The sequence below is a fragment of the Neopsephotus bourkii genome, unplaced genomic scaffold, assembly GCF_033783945.1.
Source record: "Neopsephotus bourkii isolate Nb327-2 ecotype Australia unplaced genomic scaffold, CSIRO-AGI_Nbou_v1 NB_30, whole genome shotgun sequence".
Taxonomy (NCBI): Eukaryota; Metazoa; Chordata; class Aves; order Psittaciformes; family Psittacidae; genus Neopsephotus; species Neopsephotus bourkii.
In genome coordinates, this window is record NW_026900547.1 from 1,467,435 (window position 1) to 1,479,697 (window position 12,263).

Consider the following 12,263-nt stretch of genomic DNA (forward strand, 5'->3'; position numbering starts at 1 on the left):
TGTGGGAAACAAACAAGCCAAATCACAAAAAACTGTTGGAGTAATTACATTTATAAAAATTATAAGTATCACTACTCCACTCTCCCATCTCAAGCATCAAACCATTCCTACATTTAAGTTCCTGGAAAATGAGTGGTTCTATATGTGTGTATATTTATCATTATCAATCTATGTGTATGTATCTATGTAGCTCTGTAGACAGAATATAAAAATGAAGTCTATCTGGCCCATATGGTCTCTTTCTAAAAATAGAGATCATTGCTCTTTGGTACAGTTGAAAACCAGAAACTTCTTGAGTACGTGTTGGAATGAAATTCAAGTAACTAGTTAGTATTTTGCTTAGATGCTATATGTGGTATGGAGGGTTGCTATTTGTTCCCTATTGGTTCCCTCGTCCCCTCCCAAGTTTTTGCATACCTCAGCAGCCCTATTTTTACTTAAAATAAATAAATAAAAAAGAGCATGAGTTATAAACACTCCAGTAAAAAGCAGCTTTTCGTTTGCTCTTTTGGTAACTTTATTCCATGTCTCTGAGAACAGGTAAAATAGGTGTTAAATTAAAATGAATCCCAAGGTGATGTTGTTTAACACAGAGGTTAAATACTAATTCCACTTCATGAAAGTGAGCAGTCTTATTTATAGAGCTATGGCTGGACTAAAATCTGTGTTGGAGATAGGATAGTCTTCTCCAAGTGAATTAATTTGTAAGTTTCCACTACTGGAATAAGATGCCCTAGCATTAACATTTCTCCAGAATGTACTCCTACTAGTAATTTTAACACTGACTTTTTTTTTTCTTTTTTTTTTTTTTTGACTTTCTGACTCTTATTTCTGATTTAAATGCTGGATTATAATGCTGCATTTAGATCTCATATTAAACACTAAAGAGATTTCCTGTTTGAATGCAAGGAAAGACTAACTTGTTAGGAAAGACTTGTTACATGTAAGGAAAGACTTGTTACATTTCAGGGTACCTTATGGGAAAAACCAAACCAAACCAAACCAAGCCACCTCCCCACTGAAAAAAAAACCAAAACCAAAATCCCAGAAATTAGGTACAATTCAATATATATGTATGGTACATGTTTTGTCACCTGAGTACTCCTAAATCAGTTCTGAGAACTGAAGTTTAAGTGTTCTGGGTAATCCTGGCCTTTGCTTCCCCATCCTCATGATTGAGATAATGGTGTTTTGTCTTTATTCATTGAGCCATGCAAAATATTTGTAAATAGGTTACACAGTCATTACCAGCCTGACAGCTTGGCTTGCTTAACATTTTTCTTTTCCCCCCCGTTCTAGGAAGGATTTCTGTGTACATAAAGATGAACCATGTGATACTGTTGGTAAGTAAATAAATGTAAGACACTGTGTGTATAGATCACTTCAAACAGTAAGTGTTACATAAATAAAGATGTGAAACTAAAAGATGGTGCAGCATTGGTGAAGGATAGCAGCATCGGTGATGGATAACTGCCTAAAATTCAAAGTACATCTCAAATGCCAATAATACTTTGTTAAGTTTGTGTGTGTTTCTAGCAAAATATGTTGAAGTACAGTATTTCCATCTCATAGAGCAAACTTTTAAATATGTTTCTTTTTAATTTCACTGACAGTTTAATACAAAATTATCTAAACATTATTAATTCAGAATATGAAGCTAAACAAGTTTATTTATGATTCATTTTTTATGCATTGGATTTATTTTGGTGCAGCCATGTCTATGATGTTTGAAAAAAGTTTCTGTAGTAATATAGAAGAGTGATACAGTGTCAGTGTAACTTCAAAAGAATATAGGATGTGAGAACTATTGTGCAAGGCATCTTCTGATGTCTTCAATTAAGCTGAGTGCTAGCTGCACTGAGTTTTTCTATCAACTGTCATTAATCTAGTTCACACCCTTTACGGAATACAGTTTTTCAGTGTAAAGATCTGGTGGAAAAGGTAGCAAAAGTTAATAATTCTTCTTTTCAATTGTAATTCTGTTTGAAAATGTGCCATGACACTAAATGTAGGATGTCATAGTATGTTTTTACCCTAGAATTTCATTCACTTAATAATAGAAGTTCTTAACAGTTCTGTGTATGTAAGTACAAGTATTCAGAACCTAAATTGTTTCAGTAAGATTATAATAACAGTAACAGACTATTAACTATTATCATGTTTGTGCTCCCTCTTAGGCAGAGGAAAACCAGACTTGTTTTCTCCCCGTTTAATTTCAGTGGCAAAGATTTGGGGAGAATTCTTACGTAAACTGTATTATGTCACTATTTGCTTGTCTTTTTTCTTTTACTGCTGTATCATCCCCAGTCAATGTGAGCATATCTGAAGCGTGGATATGAATGAGAATCCTTACAAATGAGGAAGGGAATGTTTCTCCCAGTAGTTAGTGGTTAAGAATTCATAGTATTTTTCCACTATTTGGTATCTTGATCACAGGTGAATTTCATGTGACTGGTTGGTGCGCAGAGAGAGGCATTTATTTTTGTCTTGTTAGGTGGAAAATGGTTCCTTCCAGCTGGCAGGCAAAGCAATGTGACAAGGAATCATCAGCATCTTATGCTGACCTACGTTGAACATCAAATCTGGAGTACTTCCAGTATATCTATGTCAGGATAGGCTGATGTCTAGATTTCACAGTCTTAGTGAATGTATTCAAGGATTTTGCCTAATAAATGTTTCCTCTTTGGTTGATCCTTGGAAATAATAGAATGGCTATTTATCTCTGAATTTATCAATGGGATTTTAAATGAGATAAGTTTGAACTGATTCAAGTATGTAATTCAGAATTCTATGATGAAGCAGCTTAGATGAAATCTGAAAATAAGGCAGTGCCTTAACTGTAAGTGCACAGAAAGTAAAAGAGTTTGCAGTTTTAATACAGTGATAAGGAAAATGAAGTAGACACCTTGGTTGTCCAATCTGGCATTTTGTGGAATGGCTCTTGTGGACTTTCCATATCTGCCTGTTATTTAGAATTTCTTCAGAAATTGAAAAATGGTTCATATGTGTAGTTCTTTCGTTATAGCTACAATTGTGCAGCAAAACCCAAGGTAATTAATTTCCGGTTGCTCCACCATTTATTGTGTGAATTTAATAATTTGTTCTCTAGATGAATGTAGCACCTTTCTGTAAAATGTGTATCATTTCTTCCATGCACATTGACAGTCCTGTAAGTCTATGCTCACTTTTAATAGATAATGTCTTTCTTTCTAACCTCTTGTCCACCATCATCCATGAACTAATCTAAGAAAGAATATTCAAAAACTAGGGAGAACTTTGTGCATTTCTCTTGAAGAGAAATTTTAAATTGTCTTCCTGGCACGGGTGTGTTACATTAATATGTTAAGGAGTCCAGAAATGAAAGTCATGAGAAGGGAATATTTACAAGACAGACTCCATTATTGGAAAGGATTGTCATGTTAGATCATAGCACTTTTCAGTGATGGACACTAAACAGACAAATAATTGGATTTATTTTTTATTCATTAAATGCCAAAACTCACAGTTTTCAGACTGGTTATGAGTACCCACTTAAGCCTGATGTAGTAAGTACCAACATTCTGTTATATAGATAAAGTTTTCATGTATTTAGGTGACAAGTAATACATGGTTTAGTGTGAGGTGTCCCTGCCCATGGCAGGGGGGTTGGAACTAAAAGATCTTAAGGACTTTTCCAACATTTTCCTTCACTAATCTTATGTTTCTGTAAAACAATAAGCTGTGTTCTCATTTGGTGTCAGTCAACCCAGGTCAACTTAATTCAGCTAAGCTGTTCTGATTTCAGCATTGTCAACTGTCACAGCCCCAGTCAAATTCTTTCTGGGTGGAGAACCACAAGAGAATTGTTTTAGGCTAAAAGTTGATCACATTCGAGTGTTCTTGAGCTTCCTCTGGTTGGTTGGCTGCAGCACTCTTTGATTTTTATTTTTTTTTACCTTGCTATTCTGCTTATGTGTATGCTCCCTGCCTCCTATTCCAGCACAGAAGTGAGATCCTGTTACTCTGCCACTGAGTCTCACAGCTCTTCTATAGCTTAAAGACTGGCTTTGGTCCTTGCTTTACTCTATGATAACTACAGACATACTTTGATTAAAACAGAGAGCTCATCTGGGGGTGGAAGAATATGTAGATGTTCTTCAAATTATATTTTAGCTAATTTAAAAATTGGTTTATACCTGTAACTATCTAAGATTCTCTTCCCCCAGAAGACAGCTGGTTTTTGGGAATGTGACACTTTTGTCCTCCAAACAGGTTTTGTTAGCATAGTCAGAGGGGACTATCTTTTAAATGTGTGTTGAATTGGAGTTTTGTTCTTTTTCTTGTACTGTAGACAGGTAAAATTATGAGTCTAGATGTCTTAACAAATTTCTGAAAAGTCTAGAAATAATTCAGTTGTTGGTTTTCAGAAAATTAAGTCTTTACTAAAAGAATCAGCATGAAACATAAACTGGAGTCTAGTGCACACTGCATTGTTCTCATGTATGCATCTTCTGGTGTTATACTGGAGTAACTGAAAGGTGCAGTGATTCATGGGACAACTTGTTAGTGGGTTATTGCACAGACCTCCGTACTAGTAGATGGAAATCAACAAGATATTTTCTCACTTCCTTCAAGAGTTAGGCTAACAATTAAACACAGCAAGGCTATTTCCTGAAGCATTTGAATTTCCCTTCCTTTGTCTACCTCTCCTCAGCAGTTAAGATTTTGAGTCTCTGCGACATACTTCTTTGGGTTTACATTTGTTGTTTGCTGCTAGGTACTGTCTTCTGTGAAAAAGTGTAACAGAGAATTCTTACTGTGAATTGTTACAAGCATGGGCAGATTGCAAAATGATGCTCATCTTCTGTTGGCATCAGTTTGGAGGCTCATTAATCTGCAGGAGCAGAGGGAATGAATGTTTCTAAGGGAGTCTGTCCTTTCTGGGACTGTCCCACTTTGAGGCTGCTCACAGCTTTGGCTTAGCATCCCTCTGGCTCCTTTTCCAGTGTTTCCTTGTGCCAGCAAAATGACTCAGCTAATCAACACAAACGTGCTGTTGTGTTTAGTGCAAACTGTGGTTGTTTACTTAACTTGCTATACGGTTTTGTTTGTAGCTTCCATGCAGCTCACTATTTGCACCAAAGCTGTAGGTTAGGTTGATGGACAGGTCCTAGAAGGATGTGTGAGAGTTTCTTATGCTCTGGATCCCTGTGTTCAGGGATGCACAAAGTCATTCTTGCAGCACTATCATCTTAAAATGCTTTTCAAAAGGCATAGGCATGAACATAATTGCTATAGGTGGAAATACTGGCAGGCAGAATGACCCACACAAGATAAGCGAATTGGTAAGTGAGAGAATCAGGAAGGGAACAAAGCATATTCTTTCTCTCCATTCAGCCTATTGCATTGTCTACATTTCTAGTGCCTCTGATGTGCCTTCTAAGATCTAAAATGTTGGTATGCTGTCATATCAGTGTAAGTTGTAAAGCTCCAAGTAAATTTGTCCTTAAAGAACATGTGAATTTGAAAATAATTTGCAGTAATTAAAAATAATTCGCAATAATCTGAAAAAAAATCTTATATTTTACTATGTGTAAACTGTTGCTTTAGTAATACTGTCTTAAATTGAATATTGATTGCAGCTCCTATTGGTAGCTGTTGTTCTTCCAAGTGAATTAAACGATCAGAGGGATGGAACACTTCTTTGAGGACAGGCTGAGAGAGTTGGGATCATTCAGCCTGGAGAAGAGAAGACTCTTGGGAAACCTTATTGCGGCCTTTCAGTACTTAAAAGGGGCCTATAAGAAAAATGGGAAGAGACTTTTTAGCAGGGCCTGTTGCAATGGAATGAGGGGTGATGGTTTTAAACTAAAAAAGGAGAGATTCAGGCTGGATGAGGGGAAGAAATTATTACTGCCTACAACAAGGGTGGTAAAAACTGGCACAAGTTGCCCAGAGAGATGGTAGATGCACCATACCTGGAGAAATTCAAGGCCAGGCTGGATGTGGTTCTGGGCAACCTGTTCTAGTTGAAGATGTCCCTGGTCATTGTAGGGGGGTTGGACTAGATGATCTCTGAAAATTCTTTCCAACCCAAACTGTTTTGTGATTCTGTGATTCTGTAAATCTATATTGAATGTAGACCAGATATCAGACGCTAAGCACCTGAATCCTTGTCTTAACTTTTGTCACGTGCTTTCTGATTTTTTAGGTAATATCTTCTCTTATCACTTGTCAAAAGTCCACAGGTGTATAACACATACTCTATAAAATGTTGGGACCGTAGTTCATGTTTCAAAAGATTCATCATAACTAGAAAAACGTCCTAGTTACTCTGATTGCAACTAAATGGAAAACAAACAAAGGTAGTATTACCAGATTCAGTTATTGTAAGCCTTTTACTGCACTCAGTTTAAAAAATATGCCTCTGTCAAATGAAGGTCAGGATCTTTCTCTGCATGTATAAATTGAATTTCATTTGACCTAATGTCAAAATTATGACTAATTTTGAAAATAACTTTTGCCTTAGATAGAATGACCTCAGCTGATTTTTTCGCTACTATCTTCTTACTGCAGGAGGGAGATGATTCTTTTTTTTTTAAATACATCTCCAGCTGACAGACGTATACTGTTCTGCACAATCACCTTTCCTTTAAAGCTGATACCATTTGAGTATACTCTTAGTCCTGGTTGAAATTCGCAAATATGACATTTCAGAAATAGTAAATGGAGCTTTTCTGATGATTTAAGAAATACATGGTTTCCAGCATTTCACTGATCTTAGCGAAATGTAAGTGTGATGTTTTCATTATGGTCTCCTAGAGAGAAGATAATTAATTTATTAATTTACTTTTAATTTATGATCTCACAAATGAGCAGGCTTTGCTTAAAAAAAAAAAAGAAAAAAAAATTAAACTTGATACTGCATTATTTGGTCCTGTATTTCCAGATACCATTAGATTCCATTTTCAGTTAAAACATCAGCTATAAGAACATTTGTTACCGTAAATGTGCTTCCATATAAGTTGTTTACTAGAAAGCAGTTTCCAGTAAAATGCTGATATTGCAACCTCTAAACAAAACTCCCTTAAAACCTCTTGTCAGATTGTTTTAGGGGGTTGGTACAAATATGGGATTTTATAAATTTCTAACTTGGGTAATAGTGTTGCAGAGGTAAAAACAATAGCAGAAAATTGAGGCGCCATGAGGTCTTCGTTGTGTTGCAAAGGACCTAAATAGCATGGATGCAAATAATAACCAGTAAGGAATCAGACGAACTTCTATACAATAAAGACCACAAAACAAAGTGAAAGAACATGTCTTCTGTCCAACTTAGCAAAATGCCAGACATAGATTTATTTACTTTTCTAATGTGAAAGCTGTAGATCCTTAATAGAAAGGACTTGGCCTTTTCCTCCAAACCTTGCCCCCAGGCGAAAGGTTTAGTCCAGCTCTATCCATTAAGATAAACAACAGAACAGGAAATAGGCAGGCTATCACTGTCAGCGGAGGTTAATGCTAGAAATACTGGACCTGAATGCTTAGGGCCTATTACGGAAGGACAAGAAGCCAAAGAAGTTGCACAGAACATGGACAGCACAACTGCAAAAGTAAACTTCAGAAGTCTGCTTCCCTGTGCTTCCACATCTGTATCTATCTGGAGTCCCTCATCTTAACCAGCAAATCAGTCTGTTGTAATCTCGAGTACCTGCCCTTCTCCTAACTAGCTAGGGGACAGGTAACAGTTTGCGAAGAAGTAGGGTGAACTCTCTCGTGCTGAACTGCATGCTGCTGTGGCTGAACTTCAGCAGACGCTTGATACTATTAATTTAAAGCTAGTTCAGTTAGATATGTACTGCAGAACAGGAACCCTTGCAGTGTTAGCTGTGTAGGCAGGGTTAGTCTTTCTTCCTCCCTAAGGCTTCTTGTGGCTAGACAGGATAGGTTTACTGGATCCTCTGCTGTCTCTAGAGGAAGGGAAGGGAGGGAAGAGGTGCTGATACTATGTTTTCAGTGGGCGTATCTGGTTTAACAAGGATACAGAAGCAAGGGGAGTCTGTTCCCTCTTTTCCATCCCTGGTGGAGTTCAAGGGCAGATTGGACAGAGCCTTGGGTGATTTGATTTAGTAGGAGATGTTCCTGCCCATGGCAGAAGGGTTGGAACTGACTGATCTTAAGGTCCTTTCCAACCCTAACTATTCTATGATTCTATGATTCCAAGCCCTCCACACTGTCAGAACTGGTGTGTCCTTTTCTGGAAGATGCTGACAGCAGCTTATAGAAAGTGGGTTTTGTTTGTTTCTTCTCTTCCGCTGAGGCACAGTTGTGGAAGAACTGCACTTAAGGCAGTTACAAATCAATCCTGTAGGTTGTTCAGTTGCTGACACTTCAAGGGGTGCAAGGGAGATTTCTGATTAGTCAAGGAAAACATGAATCCATAAGCACTGAGGCCTGTCATTTACAGTATGTACTAACTTTGACATGCATTTTTGGTAACAAGTTTCTCTGAAAGAGAAGTAGGGTGAAAGTAGGTGGTAAGCTAGAACAACCTCTACAAAGAAAGTATGTATAGGTCTTGCCCTTGACAGGTGCGAGATATGGGCTTGTGAGAACTTCCTGGAGTTCAGCAAGGCCAAGTGCAAGGTCCTGCACCTGGGCTGGGGCAATCCCAAGCACAAATGCAGTCTAGGCAGAGAAGGGGTTGAGAGCAGCCCTGAAGAGAAGGATTTGGGGGTGTTGGTCGATCAGAAACTGAACATGACCTGTCAATGTGTGCTTGCAGCCCAGAAAGCCAACTGTATCCTGGGCTGCATCAAGAGGAGCATGACCAGCAGGTCGAGGAAGGTGATTCTACCCCTCTACTCTGCTCTTGTGAGACCCCACCTGCAGTACTGCATCCAGCTCTGGGGCCTCCAACGTATGAAGGATGTGGACAAGCTGCGACCTGTGATTTTCAGCCTGGAAAAGAGAAAGCTCCAGGGAGACATTATAGCAGCCTTCCAGTACCTTAAGGGAGCCTACAAGAAATGTGAAGGTGGACTTTTTACGAGGGCATGTAATGAAAGGGTAAGGGGGAATGACTAAACTGAAATGAGGAAGGTTTAGATTAGATATGAGGAAAAAATTCTTCACTAAGAGTGTGGTGAAGCACTGGAACAGGTTGCCCAGAGAAGCTGCGGCTGCCCTATCCCTGGCAGTGTTCAAGTCCAGGTTGGACCGGGCTTTGAGCAGTCTGATATAGTGGAAGGTGTCCTTGCACATAGCAGGGGGTTTGGAACTAGATGAGCTTTAAAGGTCACTTCCTACCCAAACCATCCTATGATTCTATGTTACAGCAGAGGAGGTGGGCTTTTGGTAGTCCTGGCTTGCAGAGGGAAACGTAGGAGGCATGCTTAAAGAATGAAACAAGTGGAGGCTAGCAAGATGATTTTTTTAATGTGTGTGCATTCTTCTGTTTTTTGGAACTTTTTAGCATAGTACACACTCAGGTTAAATATTGGTGAAAAGTGTTATCTTTTAAGTAAAGAAATACTGTTTGAGATTTCCACTTTAAAAATCTGTTGACTAAAGTCACCCATACCTTGAGATGTACACCTAGCCCTCCGCTGAACATTGTGACCAACATTTGTTCCTGATAGTCATTACTAATGTAATTAAATTTGTTTCTTTTGCTGTAAATGTTGTTGTCTTGAATGCCTTGAGGAATTCAGAGTGGGAGCATAAGCAGTGGGACAGACAGACTGGATGACAGTTTCTTCCACATGTTTCTTCCAGTGAAGGAATAGCTGAAGTCTCTTAAACTTTCCATGTCAGAAATGTTCTCTGACAGATCCTCAAGCTTGCTGCCACACAAAATTTACAAAAATGGCAAGAGAATTGTAAGCTTTAAATTTTGCCCTGTGAGTTGATTCACCCCAAAATACAAAAAATGTCCTGAACAGAAAATGCTCTGAACATATCCTGTGTGAAGGAAAGATAATTTTTGTCAGTAAGGTTGCTGACAGTCAGAGAGTTGGGTTCACTGCTTAATCTGCAAAATATTTCCTATGGAGATTTCCAGTGTAACGTAATCTAAGCCGTTCATGTGGCTTTTGCAACACCTACAATTTACGTTCATACGACATGATCTTTCACAGCAAGATCATTATAATAATGACCTGTATGTAAAGGAACTCCTCATACACTGAGGGCAGAACATTATTTAGAGTGCTTTTGTGGAAAAGCTAGCCTTACAAACTTTTGATTTTGTTAAAAGTACTGTAGCTCAGATGTGTATTCAGTAGCTGCAAATGCCCCAGTAACTACAGTGTCCACATGTGGCTTCTGAACATTAATTTTTCTTGTGATATTGCTAGGATTTTTTTATTTATTGTAATCCAAACTATGTAGAAGTGTGGAAAAACAGAAGTTTCATAGGAAGTAATATCCATATGATAGTACAGTGTGACTGGTACATAAATAGCTTTAATACACAAGATTTCCTTAAATCACTGGGGAAATAAAATCTGCTTTTGTCAGTGAGTTACATGTCCACAAGTACAGCAAAACAGAACCTAATTAGATGTGAGTTTCAATAAACAAACAAACAAAAATCCCAAACTCCATGTAGACTAAACATAGAATTTTAGTCTACATCATGTCATAAAATGTCAAATGAATTATTCATGCTTGATGCAGTTTCTCAGGAAAGCAGAACTTGGGACTACAATATGCATGCTCAGTCATCAAATACAGGTTTTTGCTATTTCAACCCTCAACTTTATTCCTCGTCTAGATATCTTAAATTCAATTCTAAAAATTATTAAGATTTTTGATTCCAGCAAAGCTTGTGTAGAAACTCATGTTTGCCTTTTGTTTTACTGAGTTGGACTAATTGGCAAGATGCCAGCGAGACCAGGATGCTAAGTTTTCACACCAAGACATCTGAACCTTTGTTTTCAGGCTGTGTCCTCATACACAAAACAACTGTGTTACAACACATGAGATTGTTTTATTTTCCAGTATTTTATTTAAACTCTTTAATTAATCTTGACGGGAGTAGGGTAACACAGAATAAATCTCTCTGAATGAACTCTTGATGGCGATTTCATAATCACTGAGCTTACTTTTAATTACAAACCACTTATCATATTTAAACCCCAAGTATTTTCTTCCTTAAACAATTCATCAAGGGCTTACTCCTTCAGGCAATTTCTGTTTTATTTTATTTTATTATTTTATTTTATTTTACTTTATTTTACTTTCAAGTGCTTAGCCAATGCATACAGGGAGCTGAAAGTGAAGGAAAACCCCAAAACTTTTCTGTTTTGTTTTTGAGATTTACACTACAGAAGTCGCTTACTGCTTTCTTACTAAGTATGTGCTAACAATCTGTTTTAGGAAACAATAGGGCCTTTTAATGTGTTTAGGAAGACTGAAGGTTAATTTTCGTGCTTACGTCCAGTTAGAAATTTTAACGTCCAGTTAAGAAATTTTCAAAGAAATCTGTAAGTAAATTTTAGATAGAGCTAAGAAAATCTGAGAAAACCTGTATTAAGCTTCTGTTAGACTCTGAATGTTCTGGTGCAAGGAATAATATTTTTTTCAGAATTAAAGTGTAACACATTACTTGTTTGATGTGCAGGATGATTTTGTGGCTTTGTTGATAGTATTTCTGATTATCTTTAGTAGTGTTTATTCGTATAAGAGTTATAAATTAAAAATAAATGCAGGATAATTAAGATAGTATTAAAGGTGATGTTATTCCTCAGTTACTAAAGAAATCAGCATTTTCAGATACTGTGGTTATTTTGAAATACCTCTGAGGTTAGTGATTATTTCTTTTTACACTATATAATAACTATTACATCCCTTCAGACCCGTGTCTAATTCTTGTTGCACATTCCAGTTCAGATACATTCGGTTATTCTTTTTCTCATTTAGGTTACATGCTGTGATTGTTCTTAGCATGTTTAAGTCCCAGCAGAGTCAACTACATGCTCAGTTGCTGAATTTGGTCTTGACTGCAGTAAGTGGTCTTGTAATATGCTGCAGTATCATTCACAGTTCTTAATTTCATGTATCACTATATCTATTCTCTGAAAATGTAATATAGCATTGTAATTTTCTACAAATTATACTACTTCACCTCTAGGTAAATTTTTTGCATTTATTTTGTATTGTTGTTGGTGTTTAGTTTCAACTTATCTGAGGTATTTAAAATTCTGTCTTAAGAGGATTTAAAATATAGAGAGAGAGTCTTACTATATGTAAAGAATTTTAACATTACACTGAATAGCATTTGG

At 37.1% G+C, this 12,263-nt stretch overlaps 1 protein-coding gene across 2 annotated transcripts in view; it reads left to right on the forward strand.

Moving 5' to 3' along the window:
- The window catches only part of ADAMTS19 (ADAM metallopeptidase with thrombospondin type 1 motif 19), a 145,846-nt gene that overhangs the window by 51,034 nt on the left and 82,549 nt on the right, over positions 1 to 12,263 (forward strand). For both annotated transcript variants that reach the window (XM_061378761.1, XM_061378849.1), the window contains exon 7: positions 1,300 to 1,343. In XM_061378761.1, coding sequence (XP_061234745.1) covers positions 1,300 to 1,343 — 44 coding nt within the window. The remainder of the gene's footprint in view (positions 1 to 1,299; positions 1,344 to 12,263) is intronic.